The 24,284-nt window shown below is 38.2% G+C and overlaps 2 protein-coding genes, 1 non-coding gene and 1 pseudogene across 7 annotated transcripts; 3 read left to right on the top strand and 1 right to left on the bottom strand.

Moving 5' to 3' along the window:
- Positions 1 to 2,593: 2,593 nt before the first annotated feature.
- Positions 2,594 to 4,847, bottom strand: LOC103954309 (NAC domain-containing protein 71). 5 transcript variants are annotated; one of them, XM_048578340.1, is made up of 7 exons: positions 4,761 to 4,812; positions 4,604 to 4,671; positions 4,063 to 4,271; positions 3,724 to 3,950; positions 3,447 to 3,647; positions 3,048 to 3,342; positions 2,594 to 2,953 (listed from the first exon to the last, which is right to left on the bottom strand). In XM_048578340.1, the coding sequence occupies exons 3-7, from the start codon at positions 4,253 to 4,255 to the stop codon at positions 2,730 to 2,732; spliced, it is 1,140 nt and encodes a 379-aa protein (XP_048434297.1). In that variant the 5' UTR covers positions 4,256 to 4,271; positions 4,604 to 4,671; positions 4,761 to 4,812; the 3' UTR covers positions 2,594 to 2,729. The 5 variants fall into 5 exon arrangements, with proteins under 5 accessions (XP_048434297.1, XP_048434318.1, XP_048434311.1 ...); XM_048578361.1 differs by having other exon boundaries at positions 3,447 to 3,608; positions 4,761 to 4,805; XM_048578354.1 differs by having other exon boundaries at positions 4,096 to 4,271; positions 4,761 to 4,803.
- A 6,953-nt stretch (positions 4,848 to 11,800) lies between these two features.
- Positions 11,801 to 11,872, top strand: TRNAD-GUC. The gene has a single exon. It is a non-coding gene; the product is annotated as a tRNA-Asp (tRNA).
- Positions 11,873 to 15,406: 3,534 nt separating this feature from the next.
- LOC103954337 lies at positions 15,407 to 17,624 on the top strand (annotated as a pseudogene).
- Positions 17,625 to 17,763: 139 nt separating this feature from the next.
- On the top strand, positions 17,764 to 22,719 carry LOC103954346. The gene is made up of 7 exons (XM_048589552.1): positions 17,764 to 18,682; positions 18,973 to 19,034; positions 19,140 to 20,857; positions 20,943 to 20,961; positions 21,027 to 21,140; positions 21,269 to 21,338; positions 21,568 to 22,719. The coding sequence occupies exons 1-7, from the start codon at positions 18,574 to 18,576 to the stop codon at positions 22,188 to 22,190; spliced, it is 2,715 nt and encodes a 904-aa protein (XP_048445509.1). The 5' UTR covers positions 17,764 to 18,573; the 3' UTR covers positions 22,191 to 22,719.
- Positions 22,720 to 24,284: the final 1,565 nt, after the last annotated feature.

The following is a 24,284-nucleotide window of genomic DNA, read 5'->3' as shown; positions in this document are numbered from 1 at the left end:
AAGTGAGCAATGAAAATTGGATCAGTTATTCTCGTAGGTTATCGGAAGTTTGGTTTTGAGAGTATTTGATTATTGGTCTTAATGATGACACTAACAAATTCTTTATTTCTTAAGTCAACGTAAACATTGGTTAAGTCGAAAATATACCTCTTTTTTCTTATGTACATTTCTAGTAAGTAAACATATCATCAGAGTCATGTTGGATTTATGACAGTTTGATCACGTAGCTAAGCATACTACTTTCACAAGAATGAACCCGTTTAGATACTATCCAACATCACATAAATACAACTCTTAACATGTGAATCTCACTCTACATGTGATTAATTAACCATACACGTAATCACGTTGTCATACCCGAGTTTTGTTATGCAGGGCAAATCAAGAAATTATTTCTTATTTGTAATAACTCAGGTTATTTATCCTATTTTCCATAATTACTTATTAGGCAAGGAAATTAAATATTTTCCTTATGTATTGTTATGCAGGGCTAATAAGACCACTTATTTAATATGATATAAAATTTGTTTATTTAAATTCGTTTAGTTCGCTTAGGCTCTAGGCTCTAACTCACTGCCTATTTAATGTCTAACGTTTTTAGAATCTTGATAAATGGTTGTAGGCTGATAATCACTTCAGGATCCAAATGTTGATATGACCTTTGAACATATTGACTTGATTGGGGTCGATATGTTTGGTTGGAAAGTTTACAAGATATTGGTGGATAATTGAAGGTTCTACCGAAAACTATAGGTGGTCAAACTGGAAAGCTCAAGCATTTTAAGATACTCCAAATATTTCTTTGTCTTGAAAAGAATAATTCTAATTCAATATTACAATGGAGCCGTTTGAAGAGTTTAGACTTCATAATTATTAATTTGTAATAAATCAGGTTATTTATTTTATTTTTCATAATTACTTGTATAACAAGGAAACTAAGTATTTTTTCTTACGCTAGTCCATTGTGAAGTTTATCTCATTTCTCCAACCTCCTAGAAGACTGTTGCAAAATATATTATTGCTGAATTTTTGTCTTCGAGCGGTAAGGATTGCTTGCGTTTTATCTCATTCTCTCGTTGTATTGTTCAATAAACGACTGTTGTTGATGTGTGCGGTTCCAAATCTGCATTATTTTTTTTTTTTATCAATTTTAGAGTGTGAAGGGAATAGGATAGACAACATAGTTTAATTAAGCAAGAGTTGTTCCAAATGGTGAGCCGTCAATTCCAAAAGCATGTTAGATGCTCCCATACTTGGAAGCCTGACTTCCACAGGTAAAGTTAGGCAACCACATGGACAAATATGTGACAAAGTATATAGATTAGGTCAATGGTCAGTTCTTGTTTCTAGTTTTCTATATATATAATATTTTTTAAAAGTTGGGTGGGTGCTGAGTTAGTTACGACTTGGGAATTATTTATAGCAAAAGTTTGAACTTTTTAAGGACATGTAGGTGGTAGACAGAGATGAAACAATCATGTTTAGGATAATAGGCTAATTAGTATTTATTCCATTTTGTTACTTCTTAGACAAACAAAGAAAAAAAAAATTATAAAGATGACGAAGGCAGGCAACATCTTATTAAGTGATTAATAGCAATTATTTTTGTCATTTAATGCTACGATTTAACCGTATTCATCTTTACTTATAAGTGAAATATTTTATATTCGATTCTCGTTAAATATGAAGAACCATATTATTACTAATTCATTGTATGACTTAGCATTTTTTTTTTCATCCTTGATTGTAGATAATATTTTTTGTTAAAAAAAAAAAACAATTACTCTTGTATTCGAAAAATGATTTATCCGAGCCTATCAAATGAGGGACGCTACTCATAAGAGACTGGACCTTATTCATTAGGGTGCCACGACACCTCATCCCTTGTGAGTGTGTTTTTGCAGAGAGTAGCCGTATTCCGATAAGATTTTCTCAACTTTGTATAAAAACATGACAAGTAAACATGCTCTTTTTGTTGTACGAAAACTAATAAAAAGAGTTTGAAAACTTTGAGTTTTAATGATAAGGACAAAATAAAATGTAAACTAGATAGTACCAGGATTGACTTTTTAGTATAAAAGTGTGGTTTTTCGTTAAAGTACCGTGGGCTTTTCATTAAAACTTATTTTTTATTTTATTTTATTTTATTTTTATAATACAAATAATACAATTAGGGAATTAAATTGTTAGTTCTTATGGGGAAGGAGATCGGTTGAAATCGAGGTTTCACTAGAGTGCATAGGTATGATCACTTTCTATTACTGGTAAAACGCCATCTGGGCCCAATTGCTAATTTTTTTTTAACAAACGATATTATATACAATAATGGAAAGGGTTTAGGCTTAGCTTCACAATGAATTAGCAATAATATTGTTCAAATTCGCCTTTTAGCCAAAATCGAATCTAAGCCCCCTTCACTACTAGACTAGAGTACAAAGTGATGGACCCAATTGCTATTTTGAATGCTTTGATTTTGATTTTTTTTTTTTTGGGGGTTAAAAAAATGCTTTGATTTGGTTATGCAGATCGGTTTTGGGCTACATGTGATGAATTCCCCATATCAAGCAAACAATAGTAGAAAAAAGGTTTTAGATTCTACAAAAAAATTTCCAAAATGATTCATTTGAACAATACAAAAAATGTCTAAGTACGTGTAAACATGTTGATTATGTGCTAATCAAATTCGCTATTATACATAGATACACACGTGTAGAATGAAAACAGATGACCTAAAACGGCATGAAGCAGAAATACTTCTTCCTCTTAAGCTTTTTGGTTCCACCAACATTAGCATTCTGAGAATTTGATGGCCCTTCATTCCTATCGTCTGATTTTTGTTTTCTGCTCACATTTTTTGAACTATTTTCTGTGACAATCTTGGCGTAAACAGATGAACCAGGATTCGGAGAACAGTTTCTGATTCTTTCTTCGTCACGAGACTTGTCGAAAGATCCTATTAACAAAAAAAAATAGAGTAATTTTAGGTTCTTCATATAGAAGGATTATTATTGTTCACCAAAATTAAGCAGCATTATTTTTTTATGTACCTGAAGAGGATGCCAACACGACCAACTCATTGTTGTTCGTCACCAATTCTTGCTTACTTTTAGGCTCTAGTTCTTCCAACAATGCCAGAGAATCGAAGCATTCGTCCGAGGACATTGTCAAGCAACTCGAAACTGAACTAAATGAATGAGATGCTGGTGTGTCAAGATCCAGCAATTCCAAGTAGTCGCCTCTCGAAAGGTAATCATTCTCGTGCATAATTTGCACATTATCATCTCGAACTGGAAGCCTTTCTGTAACTACCAATGTTCCCGTTTCGCGATCATTGCTTGCCTCCTACAATATAACAAATAAATCACGACATCCCATCAGAGCAATGATCAAACTATATCTGCATCATAAAAGCTAGTAGCAAATAATGTTGTTCCAAACAAGTGTACATTTTCAACACGAGGCTTGCTGGTGGAACCACGATCCTCAACACGCGGAACAACTGAATGTGTTGAGTGACTAGCCCTATCAGAATTCACCAATTCCTGAAGCTTATTGGAGTTTGGTGTTTCATCATCCCCAAGAAAGACTCTGCAAAGCGACCAGACATCCTGCACATTTATCCAACCAAACTGGCAGTGAACTGGCAGCTTGGGCAGAGAAACAAAATATGTAGAACATATCAGGCAATGTAATATACATGATTGGCAGACTCCAATCGATTACCTTCAATTTGCTGCTTTCCGACGATTTCTTCTGAGTTATCCAGTATTCTTGCATCACCCAATTGGTTTTAGTTTCATGAGGGGCTTGGCATTGATAGAATTCAAGGGTAGCTCTCCAACCATAGACGGAGGAGTTTGAGAATATTCTACTGGCCTCCCCTTTGGCTCTCCACTGCCCAATATTTGTAGGGTTGCTCTCACTCGAGCGAATGAAGTACCAAAAACCATCTGCATAAGAATAATATTGTTAAGCTTTAGAGAGACAGACTTGCAGAGTTGTAGATTACTACTAATCACATCGATATTATCCCAGTACGACTCAGTTAATCAACTTCATTACATTTACATCCATTTGAAGGGCACGAAAAATAACCGGGTAAATTCGAGGGCGCGCATCTGTAGGGATTTACATCTCGAATCACATTTCCAGGAAGCGGGGATCCGTCCAGTATTTTCTCTAAGGACATACAGAGCTCCTCATCGGTACACTGTAAGCTGATATCAGCAGGCAGGGCAGCAGATTGCGGATACATGACAACTCAATTAAGTCTGCTAAAGGAACAAGCAGGACCAAAAACATGATTTAGGAAAGCAATTAATCAATCAGAGAGTTTTTAACTAAGAATTAACAGGAAATAATTCGCGAAAATGAAGTTATAAAATAAGAAGTGAATAATTATTTACGATGATAACTATCAAACTATGAGCATCCACTCAAAATTAATCCGCAATGCGTGGACAGATTAATTGATCATTTAAACAAACTTCATTAAGCTAATCTATCGCCGAAATCCATCAAAATTCCCAAATTAATTTACCAAAGATCTCATCTTTCTCAACAAAAGATCGGACTAATTGGGTTTCGAAACAAAAGATCTGACCTTTCTCAAATTCTATTTACTCCCCTTCATAATTTCTCATTAACCAAACAAATGTTTGAAACATTCAACTACAAGAACATCGAAGGGATAAATAATTAAAACAAATTACATACTTAATTGTGAGAATAATTAAGATGGTCAGGTTCAAAGCTCTGACCTTTTGGCTTTAGAGACGACCGACGACTCCACTGCCTTGATCAGATGCTCCCCACTTCGGTTCCTTACTCGCTACACAAAAGAAAATGGTTGGGGTCGTCGAGTATTTATAGGGCTGCTGAGGCAGTGAACACTTACTACGTGGAGACTTGTCACTGGTCGAGTAACGCAATCCTGTTATTATTGGGGGGCCTACAGATGAGCTCACCCTCCCGCTCTTTCTCAGCAAGTACGTGCGAATGTGTTAAAGAAAATAATAGTCATGCCGTACTATTTAACTTTATTACTAGTTTTGGAAATTTTGTTGGAAAATTTTACACAAACTATAAACATGAAGTGTTTAAATTGTACCTAGAAAAAGAAAGTTTGAAAATTTCGGATTGATGTAGGATCAATTCTGCATTAAAACTTCATTACTCAGTTTCCTCATAAGAGCATTTTTAAGGAAAATTTCAAAATGTCCACAACAATAACAGTAAAAAAGATAACACTAATGTTTTTCTACAGAAATACCAAATTCTAAGTCAGGACGTGGATTGACAGCAAATATAATTGTCAATGTGACATCCCACATCGCCCAAGGAAGTGATCCTTAAATGTATATTCCCATCCTTACCTAGCACGAGGCCTTTTGGGAGCTCACTGGCTTCGGGTTCTGTAGGAACTCTGAAGTTAAGCGAGAAGGGGGCTAGAGCAATCCCATAATGGGTGACCCACTGGGAAGTTGCTCGTGAGTTCTCAAAAACAAAACCGTGAGGGAATGGTAAGCCCAAAGCGGACAATATCGTGCTACGGTGGTGGAGCGGGCCCGGGAAGTGGTCCGCCCCGGGCCGGGATGTGACATTTGGTATCAGAGTCTAACCCTGACTTCATGTGTGCCGACGAGGACGTCGGGCCCCTAAGGGGGGTGGATTGTGACATCCCATATCGCCCAAGGGAGTGATCCTTAAATGTATATTCCCATCCCTACCTAGCACGAGACCTTTGGGAGCTCACTGGCTTCGGGTTCCGTAGGAACTCTGAAGTTAAGCGAGAAGGGGGCTAGAGCAATCCCATGATGGGTGATCCACTGGGAAGTTTCTCGTGAGTTCCCAAAAACAAAACCGTGAGGGAATGGTAAACCCAAAGCGGACAATATCGTGCTACGGTGGTGGAGTGAGCCCGGGAAGTGGTTCGCCCCGGACCGGGATGTGACAATCAAATTTGACAACAGCTCCAAATAATTTTTAATTAATTATTAGATGCTTTTTATTGGTTTTCAGATAATGAAATCTCGAAGAATAATCAAGTAATACAATTAATAAGTATAAAAGGAAAAGAGTTTAATAGTTTGTAGCGCATTGTAAATGCATGCATGCATAGAACAATTTCCTGAAGTCAAGGCCATATTTGATCTTTTATACAAGCTTTGATTTTTAGAGTTAGGATTAGAAGGTGAGTGAACATGTCATAAGCATCACATTTATAGAGATGTGTTACAATATGGTATGGATAAAATATGATTTCCTCAAATACTTTTTAATATAAATCGCTCGGACTTGAATTCGAACTTAGGTATAAAAAACAAAAGCATCATGTTCTAAGTAATTTGACTATTTCTCCACCTAAATCAGTACTACTTGAGTTACAAATCAGTACTATCCCAAACTACGTGAGTTACAAATCAGTACTATCCACCTAAATCAAAGGTGAGGACCAATAACTGTTTACATGTTAAGTCTTCAAGGCCATACCAGTCCAAGGAAATAAATTAACTACAAATCAAACAGCAGCATCTCTTGATTGTTGTTTCCATCATTGGCCTCCTCGCATTGTCCAGCATCATCCCTTGCTTCATTCCTTCCATTATTGCTGGGATTAGCAGCATTCGCATTCGCCCTGCACCTGTTGAAATAGTTCTGAATGGCTTTTATAGACAACCAACTATAACAGGTTATGGGGTGAGGATTTCCTCCCATCACCTGCTCATAGTGATTTCGGTAAAATAAGGCAAAAACTACGCACAACGAACTGCCAATCATTAGCCCCAATTGCTCACCAACATTAAATTCACCATTGAGCAACTTTGTTTTGGCAAGAAATACTATCAAAACAAATAGTATGCCCACAAGCATATCAGCAACCCCAAGAACAGTGGCAGGTTTGGTGATCCAAACAAATGAAATGAAAAGCGGCAAAAAATGATCAAGGATCCAAAGGCAGCAGTAGCCACATTTAGATCTATTTGCTGATGGATGTAGATATCAAGACCAACAGTAAATATAGATTCAAAATGTGGCTTTAGATCCTTGCATCATTTTTTGCCCCTTTCATTTCATTTATTTGGATTACGAAACCTACAACTGTGCTTGGGATTGCAGACATGGTTGTGGACATACTATCTGTTTTGAGAGTATTTCGGGCCAAAACGAAATTGGTCACTAGTGGATTTAATGTTGCTGAGCAATTGGGGCTAATGATTGGCAGCTCCGTGTAGTTTTTGCCTTATCCTACCGAAATCACTATGACCAAGTGATGGGAGGAAGTCCTAATCCCATAACATGCTATGGTTTGGTTGTCTATGAAAGTAACTACCATTTTGGCTTATTCATATTATTCATCCATATTTTTTTTGGAAACTACACATTTATATTCGTTCATATTCATTTGATGTTTGTGATTATTAACTACACATTTATTATTCATCCATATTCATTTGATGTTTGATCACAAAAATCTCGCATTTGTGAAATATCACATTTATTCATGTTTTTTGCATTTGATATTCATAGGTGAAAACAACATTCATGTTTTGATGTCCATGACAAAAACATAGTTGTGTCTTCCCTTGCTTCTTCTTTGATGTTGGGTGTGAAGGTGTGAGGGCAATATATATGGAAAAAGTAAAACTCATTTACACATTTGGAAAAATTAAAGACACGTGGAATTTTCAATGGATGTATATACAACTAACTAGTATTACGGCACCACTCCTTCTTTATTTCTTTAACCACAATTCCAAGTCCTTACATTTAGACTCTCTGCATTTCCCCGCACTTACACACATTTCTATTGAAAGGAGGGTAACACAGCAGGGGGACAAACATGAACGAGGAAAAGAAGACACGTAAACTTATGACAATAGTTAACGTCAATTTGTAAATTCCTCTTTTAAATTTTTTTTTTAATTAAATTAAACCTAAATATTGATGACGTGTCTCCTAAGTTAAACCGTTAGATTACTCGAATGACTCAAATATATGGAAATACAGTTAAATACACAGTTTAAATGTACAAGCAATGCTGTCACATCCTGGCCCGGGTGGGACCACTTCCTGGGCCCGTTTCCACTACAGTAGCACGATATTGTCCGCTTTGGGCTTACCATTCCCTCACGGTTTTGTTTTTGAGAACTCACGAGCAACTTCCCAGAGGATCACCCATCCTGGGAGTGCTCTAGCCCTCTTCTCGCTTAACTTCGGAGTTCCTACAGAACCCGAAGCCAGTGAGCTCCCAAAAGGCCTCGTGCTAAGTAGGAATGAGAATATACATATATGGATCACACCCCTGGATGATGCGGGATGTCACAATCCACCCCCCTTAGGGGCCCGACGTCCTCGTCGGCACACCACGGCCAGGGTTAGACTCTGATACCAATGTCACATCCCGGCCCGGGTGGGACCACTTCCCGGGCCCGCTTCCACTACCTGTAGCACGATATTGTCCGCTTTGGGCTTACCATTCCCTCACGGTTTTGTTTTTGAGAACTCACGAGCAACTTCCCAGAGGGTCACCCATCCTGGGAGTGCTCTAGCCCTCTTCTCGCTTAACTTCGGAGTTCCTACGGAACCCGAAGCCAGTGAGCTCCCAAAAGGCCTCGTGCTAAGTAGGAATGGGAATATACATATACGGATCACACCCCTGGATGATGCGGGATGTCACAAATGCTATTCATACAATGTTTTTACTGAAAATGTGACTTTACCCCTTCAAACTCAATTTTTTTTTACATAAAACCCACAATAATATATTTTTCTAACAAAAACCCAATGACTAGACTCCACCTAAGCAAATTACCTAATCGAGATTGTGCGTCATATTTAATATTATTTGGATTCCCCAAATTACCCTCAGTTAAGTCATTATAGCAGTTTATGTTGATATCAAAATTAAAATGGAAAGCTTTTTTAATTTTCTTGTGATGTGTGTAATGGCTTTGAAATTTTAGTTGACGTAGGAATAAAAATTCAAAACTTTTTGAATTCAACAATAAATTTTCAGATTAATGTACCCTATTGCGATTTAATAAAAACCATGCTTTTGTTTTCTTTAAAACAAAAGGGGTAAAAAATGATGTGTCTAGTATGTTTTGTTTTATTTTTCGAACATCAATGTACCTATTTTTTTTGTTTTGAAAAGATTAGTGTACCTACTTAGTACTAATAGTTTTGGTCATTTTGAAAAATAATGCACCTGTTATTAAATTTTTGAATCTGGAAAATATAGGTAAATTAATTTATGTAGGTAAATTAGTATTAGATTTCATACATGTTTATCATGGATCCTGAGCCTCTATTAGGTGGCATATTGTTAATATTTCTCATATAAAATATATTTATCATTTAAATTAGTGAATCTACAAAATATAGGTAAATTAATTTGTATAGGTAAATTAGTATAATATTTCATACATGTTTGTCATGCATCCCGAGCCTCTATTAGTAGGCATATTATTGGTATTTCTCATATAAATATACTTATTAGGCAAACTATTGATGTTTCTCATATAAAATATATTTTATTATTTACATTAGTGAATCTACAAAATATAGGTAAATTAGTATAATATTTCATACATGTTTATCATGCATTCTGAGCCTCTATTAGTAGGCATATTATCAATATTTCTCATATAAATACACTTATTAGGCATACGATTGATATTTCTTAGATAAATATACTTATTATTTAATCAACAAAATATAGGTAAATTTGTTGGTATAATATATTAACAGTATAGGAGCTTGTTGCTCATCATAATTAGGGTGAGTTATGATAACCTTTATTGACTTAATTAGGGAGTTGTGGCATAAGTTGTAAATATATTGTAACAATAGGTCACTTTTTTGCTTACATGTCAGTTTGTTTGAAAATTGGGTTTTATTTAGAGATTTAAATTTATATGGGTTTTTGTTTATGAAATGTAAATTGTCCGGGCTTATATCTAAAGAACCCATGTTTTTATACCACATTTCTATACTACCTAGGTGGCATCTGATGTGGACAACCACATCATTTGAAAAATTTGCAAAAATCTAAGGAAAGGAAGGAGAAAGACTGCTCATATACCACAATCATAATTTAATTAACTAGTTTTTCTTAATTATTAGTTTATTAAATAATGAACTAAATTTAAAAATCTGATTAATTCAAATGATGTGGCTGTCCACATCAAATGCCACCTAAGATGATATGAAAATGTGATACAAAAACATGGTATGAATATCATTACTCTAAATGTACACACAACTGTAGTGATAATTAAAGGTTCTTTATTAATATGGCGTGCACTATGGATTCACAGACGCTGAGCACAAATGCTCTCAATAATAATAAGTTAATGCAAATAATTTAGAGAACTTTTCTAATCGAGTCCGAGAGGGAAGGACAAGAAAGAGAAGGGATGACCAAGATATCCGGGTGCACACCCAGGCAGCTTCTGTGCACCATCCTTACACTCTGGAAACAAAACAAAAGTTGATTGACATCTGAAACAATTGTTTGAGACAACAAAGCGGTCATATCATGCATGATCATTCTTATTTAATAATTTGTTGCTTAATTGCATTTTTTGTTTTTATAGTAACATTAATTTCCACTTATGCAAACGAAAGGAAAGAAGAACGCAAATTAATTCGAATGAATTCAATGAACAAATTAAATACAGTAAAAGCCAAACACTCATTTATTTCATTTCACTAATTGATTAGTACTGAAAAACTAATTAACAAGAAAATCGATCTAGATACTGAAGCGAACTAATGCAAACAAAATTGTAAATTAATCACAACTGTACAATAACAAAGAGAATCAATGGTAGGGTGACGGGGAAGATGGGATCCAAGGATGGTATGAGGAGAGTGGTGATGTTGTCCAAAATGAGAAGCAGTGGTTAGTGATGAGAACAGTGCGGGAACTGGGAAGATGATGAGCCTCAAGGAAGGATGGGATGATTTAGAATTGGGAGATAATAGTGTTATTTATGTAGTGTTAGAGTTAGAGAATCGAGAGGTTGTAGGATTTTATCTTTTACACAGTGGGTAGGAGGCTGCCACTGTAGTTTTAGGCATCAAATTACCTGCTTATGTCCTGGAAAACTCACACTTCCCAAATTAACCTTGTAATGCCCTACGAATATCTGCTACAATATTCTGGGTGATCGCATAGTTTGTCGTGGATGGTGGGGATATCTTTGTTAAACAAAAAAGAAAACTTGATAATGGTAGGTTTTGCAATTAGGGCAGAAGATGTTAGTTTGGTGGGTGAGGGTAATGGGGTGTAATGTCTCTTACTGAAAGCTAACACAAAGTTGATGGTGTCTGTATACGATGAGGGGCTAAAGGTTTGGCAGCTAGGCATCCATGCAGTACGTGCATGCATGAGAGAGAGAGGGCTTGGCTTTATCAGCAACCCAGAAACAAGCCCTTCATTTTCTGTGGCACGTGTAATTTGCATAGCATACAAATCCCTATTAGACATGCCCATTCAATTCAACCTTTTCACTCTCCGATTCTTTTGAAGCACCTAAAAACTAATATCAAAACAGTATCAATAAAGAGAGCAATAATGCAGGGGCGCGGTAGAGAAATGCATAGAAGAAGAAAAAAGGAGAGGACTTTTGGAAGGTAGCGAGTAAAAACCCCAACTAGCTAGAAGACGAAGAAATATAATCAGATCTCCATACTATTTTATTAGTTTCTTTGCTCGGTTGCAGTTTCATGTGGAATTTAATTGGTTCGGTTACGTTTATATTAAATTATATATGCCTACTCTGCCAACACAGTCGTTGTAGTATAGTGGTAAGTATTCCCGCCTGTCACGCGGGTGACCCGGGTTCGATCCCCGGCAACGGCGCTGTTTTTCAAAGTTCAGTTTTTGAGGAAAGAGAAGAAAGGAGGACAATTAATCCGTTTCATTCCTTGTCCGTCTTCACTGCTTCTCTTCCGTCTTTGCTTTCCCGTTCCATTTCCTTTCCTTTTGGTTTTCTGCAGCATTTTGTCGAGCAGTTTTCTGCGGCATTTCCGTCATTGTTTCTTTCCTTTTGTTTGTTGAAGGTATAGGTTGGGGATGCAGTTATTAAATCGAACAACAATCCAAGATATCGCTTCTCACAAATTCACTCTAGAAACTCTGTAAGATTGAAATGAACTCATTCATAGTCTTAGCTGCCAAATGGGGCCTAAATGAAACAATAACCATTACATGCACGATTTTCTTATTTGAAGTCTCAAATTAAGCTTAATAGAGTCGGGGACTACAAAGTGGTGGTATTCCGAGCCTCTCGTGTACCACCATGTATTTTAGTTTGCTGACATAACATTTTATGATTCGTTTAAACCCACTGTCCAGAAAGGTGCCAGGAAAATGAGAAATTTTTAGTTGTATAATCAAACATCCACGCGGCAAAAAGTGTTTCTTTCTCAGATAAGATCAAAGGTGATCAAGGAGGAACTAATATAAATACATTTCTGCGTGTTCCACAGGCCCGGTTTGTACCCTGAAGCAGTATGGGTGTTCTTGTTGATGGTACCATTAATATTCAAACATGCAGAGACCTCTTCGAGTTATGTTGACATACTAACGCATATCAAGAATGCGTTTGTTGCTCACTCAAGCTTCTATTGCCCTCAAGCTCAGAATGATGAACTCCATAGTAAGAAGAATGGTCAGATTTAACTACAGAAACAAGTATTATCACTCTAAATTCAAGCAGGTCTGCAGCGGTAGCCCGTCGTCCAATCAACTTCCGAAAGATATTATGCAATTGATTCTACAACGACTATGTGTAACAGATTACCGTCGATGTGCTGCAGTTTGCCAATCTTGGCGAGAAATTATTAAAAGCAATGTTCAATCACCGCGGCTTGAAGTTCCATGGCTTATGCTATGTTCTCATCCCTTTTCTAACAGAGATCATTCCGTCTCAAGTCCAAGTGATTGGAAAGCTCATAAATTTCTACGACCATCGCCAGATCCCATATTTTATTGTACAATGAATAGAATGGATTGCGTTGGATCGATTGAAGGATGGCTGATCATGATCGACAGTGCTTTGAGGCGTTCGGAGGGTTTTATGAAGCCCAGGTCACTATACTTGTTGAATCCTGAGAACCCTAGGTTTAAAATTGACTTCTTCTTCTTCAATCCAACATCTGGTGACCAAGTGATGTTACCGTCGTCCAAATTCACCCTTCCATGCCACTGCAGTAATGGGCCTGGATTTACCATTCTGAAATTAGACGCCTCTTCAGTACCAACAACAGGGAGGAGCCGGGAGCCCTCTTTTGTGGCAAGTCTCTGCAAAGGCGGTCATATAGCTTTTTGTAGGCTAACCAATAAGTCATGGACCTCCATTGATGATCTGCGGGTAAACTTTTTTCAAGATATAGTCATAATGGGCGGGAAATTATATGCCTTCAACAAGCCATGCATCCCAGTTTGTGAATGTATTTGACATATTCCACGATGCCAGTGTCAATGACGGCCCTCCTAGCTCTCCTAGCTATAGCGTTGCTAACTTGATTACCCTTGATCCCTACCCACTTCCGTCCTACCCACTTCCTTCTATTGATGTTACGACATGGTGTGGAATTACATCACGAATAACACATTATTACAATGGCCGTGATTTCATTTACCTAGCAAAAGATTATGCATCTATGGAGCTGTTTATGATTTTTCGTAAGGTAGATTTTGGCTTTCCAACATCCTCTCTATGCGCCAGTTTTATGATTGATGTCATGGGTGCTAATTACCACCCTCCACCCACGACTAAAGGATTTCGAGTGTTCAAACTGGAGCGCGATGGTATCAATGGAGGTTCACGATGGGTACAGGTTTTTGATCCTGGTGATCGGATATTGTTTTTGAGCAGGGCTAGCCACAAAGTTATCTCTACCAAGTATAATGAGCTCAGTTATTATCCCCATGGTGAGAAGCTTGAAAGAAACTGCATCTATTTTGCTTTTGACTATCCGTATTCAGCATCACCGTCAAGCGGACGAGATTTTGGTGTGTTTTCCTTGTCAGACAATAGTATTAGACATTTCAGTTTTCCCGACAGTTATTCCGGTGCCCTATTACATACTAGAACTGTATGGTTCACCCCAAATCGTTGTTAGCTTAGTTAAGTTGCCGGATGTGCATTTTTATTTAGCAAGTTAATTTACTTTTGCTGTTGCTTGGTCATCTATTTTCGTCCAGGTTGTATCAGAGATGCATAGCTTTATCGGGAATAATATTCAAGAGATGTAGGTCACTCCTTACGGCTGCCAAGCGTGGTAAAAAATTGTTAACCTATGCCCTCATGCAATTGATGAAGGTCCTTCCAAGGCCTTCGACCTAGCTAGGTCTTTCTTGCTTCGTTCTTTTTGTTTTTTTGGGTGAACCCTCTTACTTCGTTCGTTTGATTTCTTTCAAAAATGGTGTAATTTGGAATGGTATGATATGGTACTAGCTAACCTATAGAATTCCTACATCCAGTCTCTTAAGTAGCATGCATGTATCATATATCGGTTAGGACAATTTCTCAATACAGTATCCTTACTCTTTAATATCGGGGTTTTATTTTTTCTCCCCATATATCATAGTAGATGACACTATAGTTTAAAAAATGTTTCACCATGTACCACCATGCATTTTGGTTTGCTAACATAACATTTATGACCAGTTTAAGATGTCATCACCTTAGGACATCCTAGTGCCCTTTTGACAAAAAAATGATCTGGTGGGCTTCATAGAATTATAGCCCAAACATTAGCTAGAAATGATTTTTTTAGACAAATTAAGCTATTTTGAGCTTTTATACCTTTAACCTCTCCATTAAAGATGACATTAGCGTTCCAGCTAGATGCAAACTCTTCCCCAAAAAATGTAAGAATACAATCAGTTTTTTAGCGTGTTTGGTCTATTACTTGGAATTTTGGATTGGGCTTAGTGGACTTGTTAAACATTAAGCCCATTTCCTTTCCTTCTTCTCTTGGTCCAACCCAAATTCCCATGCAGAGAACAAAACAGAAAAACCCAGTGTCCAGAAAAGTGGGTCCCATTTAGGTCCCACTAAAATGGCTGGAAACGCGGGAGAATTATTAGTTTGGCAGGAAAATAAACAGTTATATAATCAACATCCACGCGGCGAAAAGAATTCCTTTCTCACACTCTTGCATCAGAGAATCAATCACCTGCAATGAGAAACACGTACGTAAGGCAGGTCCTCAATCACGGACGGTAAATATTCCACGACCCTAATCTTACGGTCCTTGATGAAAAAACTGTAAACAAGTAGGTTCTTGAGTGCAGCCGCGATGCGTTCTATCACTTCTCCATCTTCATCTTTATTTCTGCCAACACTGAGAAAGGGGACGGAGAAGAAGGAGCGAAAGATTCTTCCACACAAACCAGCGAAAAAGCGAAAGCGCATTCCTCGTGATTCTGCATAGCTTAAATCCCCTGCGACGCACCTGAGCTTGACTATTTACAATCTCTGCGACCGAGAGAGAGGTAGAGGGAGCTAATTGGTTCGGAGAATGACGTCGGATGGGGCAACGTCAGCGGCCACGACCGCGCGGAGGAAGCCGTCGTGGCGGGAGAGGGAGAACAACCGGCGGAGAGAGAGGAGGAGGAGAGCCATCGCGGCGAAGATATTCACGGGCCTCCGATCTCAGGGCAACTTCAACTTGCCCAAGCACTGCGACAACAACGAGGTCCTCAAAGCTCTCTGCCACCAGGCCGGCTGGACCGTCGAGGTCGACGGCACCACCTACCGAAAGGTCGCCGTTCTTTAATTATTCCAAATCCTTATTTAATTTATAATTAATTAATTAATTATTTTTCAATTGCTCGTAGCTTAGATCCATGGAAAATTATGATAAATTCAATTAATTGATTGTGTTTGTTGTTGTACAGGGATTGAAGCCAATTCAAACTGATACGCCGGGCGCATCAACCAAGATCAGCCCGTACTCTTCGCTAAATCCGAGTCCAATCCCGTCCTACCAAGTCAGTCCTTCGTCTTCGTCCTATCCCAGTCCCACCCGTTTCGATGCCAGCACTAATTCATCCAATCCCATCCACTATCCCCGTTCTGCAATCCCATCATCTCTTCCTCCCCTGCGAATTTCCAACTAGTGCCCCTGTAACCCCGCCGCTCTCCTCCCCGACCTCCAAACGCCCCAACCCAATTCCCAACTGGGACTCCATCGCTAAACAGTCCATGGGCTCTTTCGATTACCCGTTTTACGCCATCTCCGCTCCGGTGAGCCCGACCCGCCACCACTATACTCATCCTCCAGCTGCCACTATCCCGGAATGTGACGAGTCCGATACTTCCACTGCCGATTCCGGCCAATGGGTTTGCTTCCAGAGATTTGCTCCTTCTCTGTCGGCAATGCCGGCCTCTCCGACCCTCAATCTTGTGAAGCCTGTTTTCCCTCACCAGAATATTCCCGTGGATCAAATTCCGGACGTAAAGCCGTGGATCGGAGAGAAGATTCACGAGGTGGGACTGGATGACTTGGAGCTCACGCTTGGAAATGGTAAGGCTCGGATTTAATCCAATCCCGAATTCGGGATTGGCGATCTGCCACAACCCTTTCTGGGTCAATCTGCATATCTCGAACCATACATGTTATTTGCAAAATTTAAATTTATTTTATTTAAAAAAAAATTCCATTCGAATTTAGTTGGGATGTTTTAATTTAGATATTGGCATTGTTGTGTATCGTTTTTCTTGTTCATATGCACCAGTTCTTTTTATTTTATTTTTTGTATTATATTATCTTATTTTGTAGACTCAAGAAATGACAGTTCAATGGGAATGTTGTACATTGGAAATTTTACTTGTCTGCTTATTTATGCCTACATTATACAACATTTGTATTTTTCTTTTTGTAGAAGTATTTTCAGAAACGTAAATATTAAATCAAGTATTTAGGTGTGCACCACGCGATGCCGTATGAGAACGTGAAAACACATGACATTGCGTTACATTTGGGATGCCATCGTAGTGTAGCTGAGTGTAGGTAACTCATTTGGGATGTTATAGCAGACTTTTACTAGATGAGGGGAAGTCATTCAATAATCCTGCTTTGTATAGAAGCATAGTTGGTGCCTTGCAATATTTAGTAATAACCAGACCTAATATTGTTTTTTTTGTGTGCACCAAGTCTGCCAATTTATGCACTCTCGAATGGAGTCTCAATTCATTGTTCTGTCTCGTGGTATTAGTCATCTCTAAAAGCTTTAAGTGATGCAGACTTGGCTGGTGACCCAAATGATAGGAGATCAAGTACACGATTAGTGGTACTTTTTGGGAATAAACACTATTTCTTGGTTATCATCTAAGGGCATCACCACCTGCTTAGGAGGGCAAGGGCACCGCAAAGGCAAGGACAATGAAATTTTTCTTAAATAGTAATTGTTTTTGTGTAAGTCTACCCGTTTGAAAAAAGAAAAGGCAATGACAAGGGCGATTACTTTCACAAATGTATTTCTTTTAATATTTTATGCCTTGTAAGCATATTTAGTTAAAAATAATTACCTAAAACAAAAATAAGGGCAAACGAAGAAGGTGGTTGAACTTAATGAAGAAGATGGTCGAACTTCGTAAGTTTCTTAGTGTGTAGTATTTTAAACGTGTTGTTAAAAGACGTTGGCTTTTTTATTTTTTATTTTTTTATGTTGGAAATCCAACTTTCCAGATCCAATAGTTCGCACACTTTGCAAGGCGTTTATGCTGTGTTAAAAGGAGGGGGGTGGGGGGTATCACGTGGCGTGGGTGTGGCCCTCCCATTCCCTTCAGCTAATTCAAATGGCACAAGCCCGTGCAACAATTGTAAGGGCAATTGAAAGGGCGCAAGCCCTTGACCCAATTGCCCTATCATTTTTTGGATTGGTGGAAATATATTTTTAGGTTGGAGGCAATTCAATCCAATTGCAGAGGCAACTGGGAACCGGTGGAGATACTCCAATAGGCAGCAAACAGTGTCAAGATCTTGTAGAGAGGTTGAGCATAGGGCCCTTTCAACTAATGCTGCACAATGAGTGTGGATTCAGCAATTATGTATTTCTTCTAACGAGGACCCTTTAATCAATTAAGTCAATTAGCTTGAGAAATTTGCATGCGTGTTTCTTGGTTATTATCAGTACGTCTTGATTTGGCTTCCACTAATCATGGATTTAAGGCTTTAAGCCATACATAAAAACAGGAAAAAGTTAATGAAACAGAGAGCTTGAAAGCGAGGGCCCATTGAAAAATCCTCAGCCTTTGCTTAGATTGGAATATAAGTTGGTCACTCACACGACCACAGCGGTATAGGTAACGGAGTTGAGAGTAAGAGAGAGAAAGCTGAGAGAGAGAGAAGAGAGAGAGACTTGGGACTTGCCACCGAAACCAAACTTTGAAAGGATCCCTCGATCCACCCACAAATTATGTAAACTGAGCTTCCCTTCTCGCCTCTCTATTTTTTTTTGTCATTAAATTTAATGCCCCCCAACAGAGTCTTCCAATTTCTTGCTGAAACATATGATGTAGCTGCGAGCTGAACTGCAAGCACAGCATGGCAAAGAGATCAGATTTTGCGCAGAAGCTGCTGGACGATCTTCGCGTCCGCAAGGAGAAAATGGGTGCGCCTCAGAGTTCAAACCGTTGGAATTCAATGGCAATAGGTAAGTTTCTAATCTAAGTTGTGTACCATATTGAAAGTTTATTGATCTCACTGATTAGTCCTTAATGAGGAAAATGTTTAATTAATTGTTCATCACTATCAAAGAGCACGAATAAAGGCTGCAGTTAAAGCAGCAACAAGTGTAGAAATTTAACCACAAAAATAATTCTCAAGGAAAGAATCCAGTTATGTGTCCTTTTTATTGCAAGTAATCATGGGTAAAAAAAGTCGATGCAAGGGAAAAAAGATTGATCGAAATAAGGTTTATGTTTTTTTCATGCGTTCATCCAGATGCATATGCTTGTTCCAAGCAGAATTATAGAGGAAGAGTGGATGTAAGCACCAATGGACCAGTAAGTAATCTTACGTGAAATTGTTGTAATTAGATGAGAAATCAGGACTGAATGAACTTCGTTAATTTGGTCCAAATATTTTTCTTTTCTTTCCAACTACTGCAGATTGGCTCCGGAGGAAGTAGCAGAACACCGATTGTTCAAGAGGGTTCGAATCAGATTGTTGCTTATGGGAGAGGAGGTAGGAGCTCGGAACAAATGGGAGATTTTTCCAGGGCCTTGGCCTTTGCACTTGAAAATCCAGGAAAGCTTGGGAAAGTGGATACATCTAGCAGAAGTTCAATGCTAGGATTTTTTAATCAAATTGGGAGGGGAGCCGTGGAGTTCAGCAAGATGGAAGGAAAAGGTAGCGCGAATAGGGACTTCAGTTCAAGTAACCATTTTCCTAACCTTTCTCATCACCATATCGAAGAAATATCGAAAGGAGCACATAAATTGAATCAGATCCTAGAGGCCTGCTCGAATGGACTTAATGTTGATAGATTTTCAATAGAAGTTGGGAAGGAGTTAGTGAAAGAGGCAATGGATTTGGAAGAGTCCTTGAGAATGCTTGTAAACCTGCAGGAAACTTCTGAATACATAGTTGCCTCTCAGAGGAAAAATGGGATCACATTGCTACATGAGGATGAAGATGAGGAAGATAATGCTGTCAAAATGGCTGAGGAAAAGCAAATTGATCTGCCAAGCTTCTCCTTTGACAAGGGTTCGAGACACGGGCGTAAAAATCAAGAAGTTGGAAGGCCGGGGTTCGGGCAGAAGGTGACTGCAGCTCCAACTTACACTACAGAAGGTAGTAGCTTAAACAGCGAAAAGCAAGGGAAAATAACCTCCTCAACATCAGTTTCTCAGAGGCAATCAGTCAGCTATACCGCAGGTGTCAAGAATCCATCAACAGAACAGAAAGAGTCTAAACCAAAAAAGGAGAGGATTCCAAATGTAATTACAAAACTAATGGGGCTGAATGAGCTTCCAAAGAACAAAAACTTGAAGCACACCGTGGAGGAAGACTTGAGTTCCAAGTCAAAAAGAGAAAGGCACGTGATAGAGCAAACAACAAACGAAAGCAGTAAGATTTCTGGGGTTAAGACTATGGATCCGTTGATGCAGAATACGACGTTTGTTTCACAAGCAGGAAAAAGCATGCTTGCCAATAATATCAGCCTTGGGGTAGTTGTTCATGATCCGGAAGAATTTAAACCCGTGGCGATATCAGGAAATGAAACCATCAAATTAGATAAGCACCAAAAACCTACTCAGACCTTCAAACAGGATAAACCTGTGATGCAAGCAAAACCAGGGTTCAAGGAAATTCGGGTTCCAGTGGAAAAGCAAAATGGGAACAACGTTCTCCCAAGAAATCAGCAGCGTAAGTCCCCATATAATGTTGAACTCCAGCAGCAATCCATGGCTTTCAAATCTGAGTCACCGAAAGAAAAGCGCAGCCGGAAGACAAAGGAGCAGCAGATTCCACAACCAAAGTTGGTGGCGAAAAAACAACGAAGAAGCGAAATGATATCAAGAAGTAAGTCAAAAGGGGCAGTAGATATGCAAAAGAAGCAGACACTTGCAGAGCTAGCTAGGGTAAATAAGAAAATCGCTAGAGAAGCCGCTGCAACAGTGCAATCCACAAGAGTTCCAAATGGCAAATATCATGAAAATCTGGTCAGAAGCAAAAGTTCCGCTGACTTGAATTTCAACAAGAAAGATTCTTCACCGAACTCTCGGATCCTCAACCAGCAAAAGAAAAATTTGGCACTCTACCGGCTATGGAGGAGAGATCAGTTCATGCAGCACCACCACTGCAGAAGGCAAAATCTAGAAGAGTGAATAAAAGTGAAATGCCTCGAAGAATCGATGAAGTGGCAACCAGACAAAGCCATGAAAAACGTGGTAGTCACAATGCAACAGAAAAAGTTCGAGCCAGCAGGCTAAAACAAGCTGAGCCACGCATCGCCAAGTTCAACAAGTCAACGGCAAGCATTCAACCATTAGATTCAGCGCAAAACCTACATAAAGAAGCAGAGCTGGAGGCTCCCATTTTGTACGATCCATGAAGTTGAAAGTCGAAGCCTCGAAAAATCACAAACTCTACTTCCAAAGGAAAGTGTATGTCCATCTTTACAAAATTTGAAAATTGATAACTTTCCAAATAAAAGATACTTCTTCAGTTGCAAACTTTTGTCTAATTCGAAATAGGCTGGTAACTGACTTAAGCTTTTTTGTATGTTATGCAGTATGATCAGCAAGATCAAGCACCTGCTTTCGGAGATGATGAGTGCTTAACCGCATCAATTACAGTTAATGGTAAGTAGAACCTCTTTCAATTCAACTTCCCTTCTTACAAGAGAAAAACTTCTCTGCAACTGGGAATGTCACTGTGGCAGTATCTCAAGCCAATCACTGCAATGTGGGGAAGTTAAAAGTATGACAATGTGTTAGTGGCTTGAAATACAAGCCATGGTGGCATCTTGTTGCAGGTAAGTTTTCTCGTCTTCCACAAAATGCGAACTCATTAAGTTTCTAAAAGTTGCAGGAAACCGTGACATTTGTTATGCAGAAGTATTGGAGCACCATAAAGCACTCAACCTGAGAAAACAAGAGCCACAGACAGAAAATGAAAACCACCTGAAGCAGGTAGTGATCAAGAGCCATCATTTCCTCAACACAGCAGAAGCACTTTTCGAGCTCGACATCCCTTTCAGCATTCTTCACGACAGTGGCCACGACTGCAACCCAGATGTAGACAGCAAGCTCACATTAGACTGTGCCTACGAAGTAATGAAACGAAAAGGGATAAGGCATGAGCTCAATGTTCATCCTAAATGCGAGAAGATATCAATAAGTTTTGTCAAAGTACGGTCCTTGAATGAGCTGGTTAGGCAACTGCATAAAGATTTCGAGACTCTGAAGTTCTACGGGAGAAAAGGAAAATATGAATGTGAGGCGGAAGAGTATCTGCCGAAAATGCTGGAAAGCGATATGCATAGCTGGGAGCCGGACGTGAATTGCATGTGGGATATGGGCTGGGATAAAACTATGTTTGCAGTTGTTGAAGTAGATGAAGTCGTGAAAGATTTGGAGAGGCTTGTGCTCAGTGGACTTGTAGATGAGCTTACGAGAGACCTCTTTCGCACGGGTTTTTCAGCGATACATTAACCTAGTGAATAAGAAATTCATATTTGGGTTTTCAGGAGATGAATAATGTAACATCTATGCTTTTAATTCTGCATTCTTGACTTCTTTTCTGTACCAGTTAGCTTCCAACAAATTGATCTTCATTTGTTCGCTCTGAGACCAGAATCCAAGGTCTAAGCGAACAATTGTATTAGGCCATAACCGCCATCCGGTCCAAAGAGATTATGCGATTTTGATTGGCTTCGTCTAGTGCTACGAATTTATGAAGCTCTTGCGCAAGTTATCGGTAAACTATTGAGCCCATGTTCCGCAAGGGTGAAAGCTCCACATGAACCTGTACTGGTTGCTTTTGTTGCTCTATCGGTAAACTACTTGTCCGGTTAACATCATCGCCATGCTCCGCTTGCTCTTGCTCCACCCGAACTGGAATTTCTTTCATGAACTGTTTAATTAAAGCCTTCAAGAAGTGGTAAGCAGAAGGCTTAATTTTGAATGTTCGAAATCTTGTTTCCTTTCCATTATTCTTAGCATTATTCAAAAGGTTACTTGCGCGCCAATTATACCCAACTTCTCAAAGTCAGCTTACCTTTGTGCGTTTGTTGCTCCTCAAGTGACCAAATTAATATTCTACTAATATATGAGAAGCACTTTTTCTCACAGTGCTTTATTTGGCAAATGCCTTGCTTCATTTATGTTGCTCAAAGTTCTTTTAAGCTGGAAATGTAGTCACTTTCTAAAACGAAGTGCTTCTTTCTTAGTAAGGAAGAAAATTTCGCTTTGTGTAATGTGGCTGGTATTGATTTTGGTAGACCGTAGATTAACAAAAGTGCTTTTTTTCTTCTTCCGTTCGTCTTCTAATGAGATAAAATGGTTTTGGGTTTAGATTTTGTTGTTCTTTTGACTGATTATAAAAAATCAATGTTTGTTGTTGTCATTACATATGTGCTAAGATGCTCTTTCTCAGTAAAAAAAAAAAAAGTTATAAATATAGAGATGTTAAAATATATATTTAGTTATATTTTTTTAATTTTTTTTAAAAAAATTAGAGACGTTAAAATCACGTGTAGGTGAGATTTAAACAAAAAATAACAAAATTTGTTTTGTTAAACAGTCCTTGATCCTCTTTTGGTTGACAACAATGGTTATATTTATATATAGTGTAGATTTAGATAAAAGAAAAATTTAAAAAAAAAAAAAAAAGGTTCAAATATCATTAAATTTAGGTTTTAAATCATTGATTACAAGTGTTCAAATACGAATTATAATAGACTTTGCTCGAAAAAAAATATATCTTGAAGAATATGAATATGATAGTTGGTTGTGATGATAAGAAAAATAAAAGAAAAATTAACAAAATTGTTAAAAAATGATTCAAATTCTTGGGGCGCCAGAAAGTCGAGCATGACTTTCTGGCACCCTCAAATATTTGAATCATTTTTGTGCATTTTTCTTTTATTTCTCTTACCACTATTACAAAATATCATATTTATGTTTTACAAAATATATTTTCCATGCATGGAGCCCGACTCATTTTCTGAGTACCCGGAAGTTCACCTCGTTCTACGTACGCGGAGCCTGCCTAGTCTTGTGTGTTTAGGTTCGCCTTGTTCTGCATGTGAGTGTCAGCAACATTTTGGTTGCCTGAAGCCCGCTCATTTTTCTGTCCATAGAGCCCGCACGCGTTTTGGCGTGCACGAAGCCAGCCTCGTTTTGCATGAGTCGAGCCCTTTAACACCCATGTGTTTTGAAAAAAATGCAAATTTTTTATTTTTGCAAAATATTTTTTCTGAGCATTAAGTTAAAATTTTTAAGGAATTTGGAAGCAGTTTTACGATTTGTTTAGCAATAAATATATATTTAGTAGAATATTTATGTCGAAACATTGTTACGAAGTGTTATGAATTGGAGTACAGAAGCTTGATCATAGAGAACTAGATTTGTAATTCGTAGCATGTTCATATAACATAGTTTTAGAGCTGACTCCCCCAACTGAATTTAAAAGGCAAGATGAATTTTCAAGAGCTTGACAAATTCTTTCGAATAACTGCTCTGAAGTGGCTAGAACTAGACTAATTGTTCTTTATTGGTTTTTTTTTCCTTCTTCCATGTTACTGA

The sequence above is a fragment of a genome, unplaced genomic scaffold, assembly GCF_019419815.1.
Source record: "Pyrus x bretschneideri cultivar Hongxiangsu unplaced genomic scaffold, Pyrus_bretschneideri_v1 Contig1, whole genome shotgun sequence".
NCBI classification, from domain to species: Eukaryota; Viridiplantae; Streptophyta; class Magnoliopsida; order Rosales; family Rosaceae; genus Pyrus; species Pyrus x bretschneideri.
Note: the sequence above shows the minus strand (reverse complement) of the source record. Positions and strands in the feature narration are given on the sequence as shown.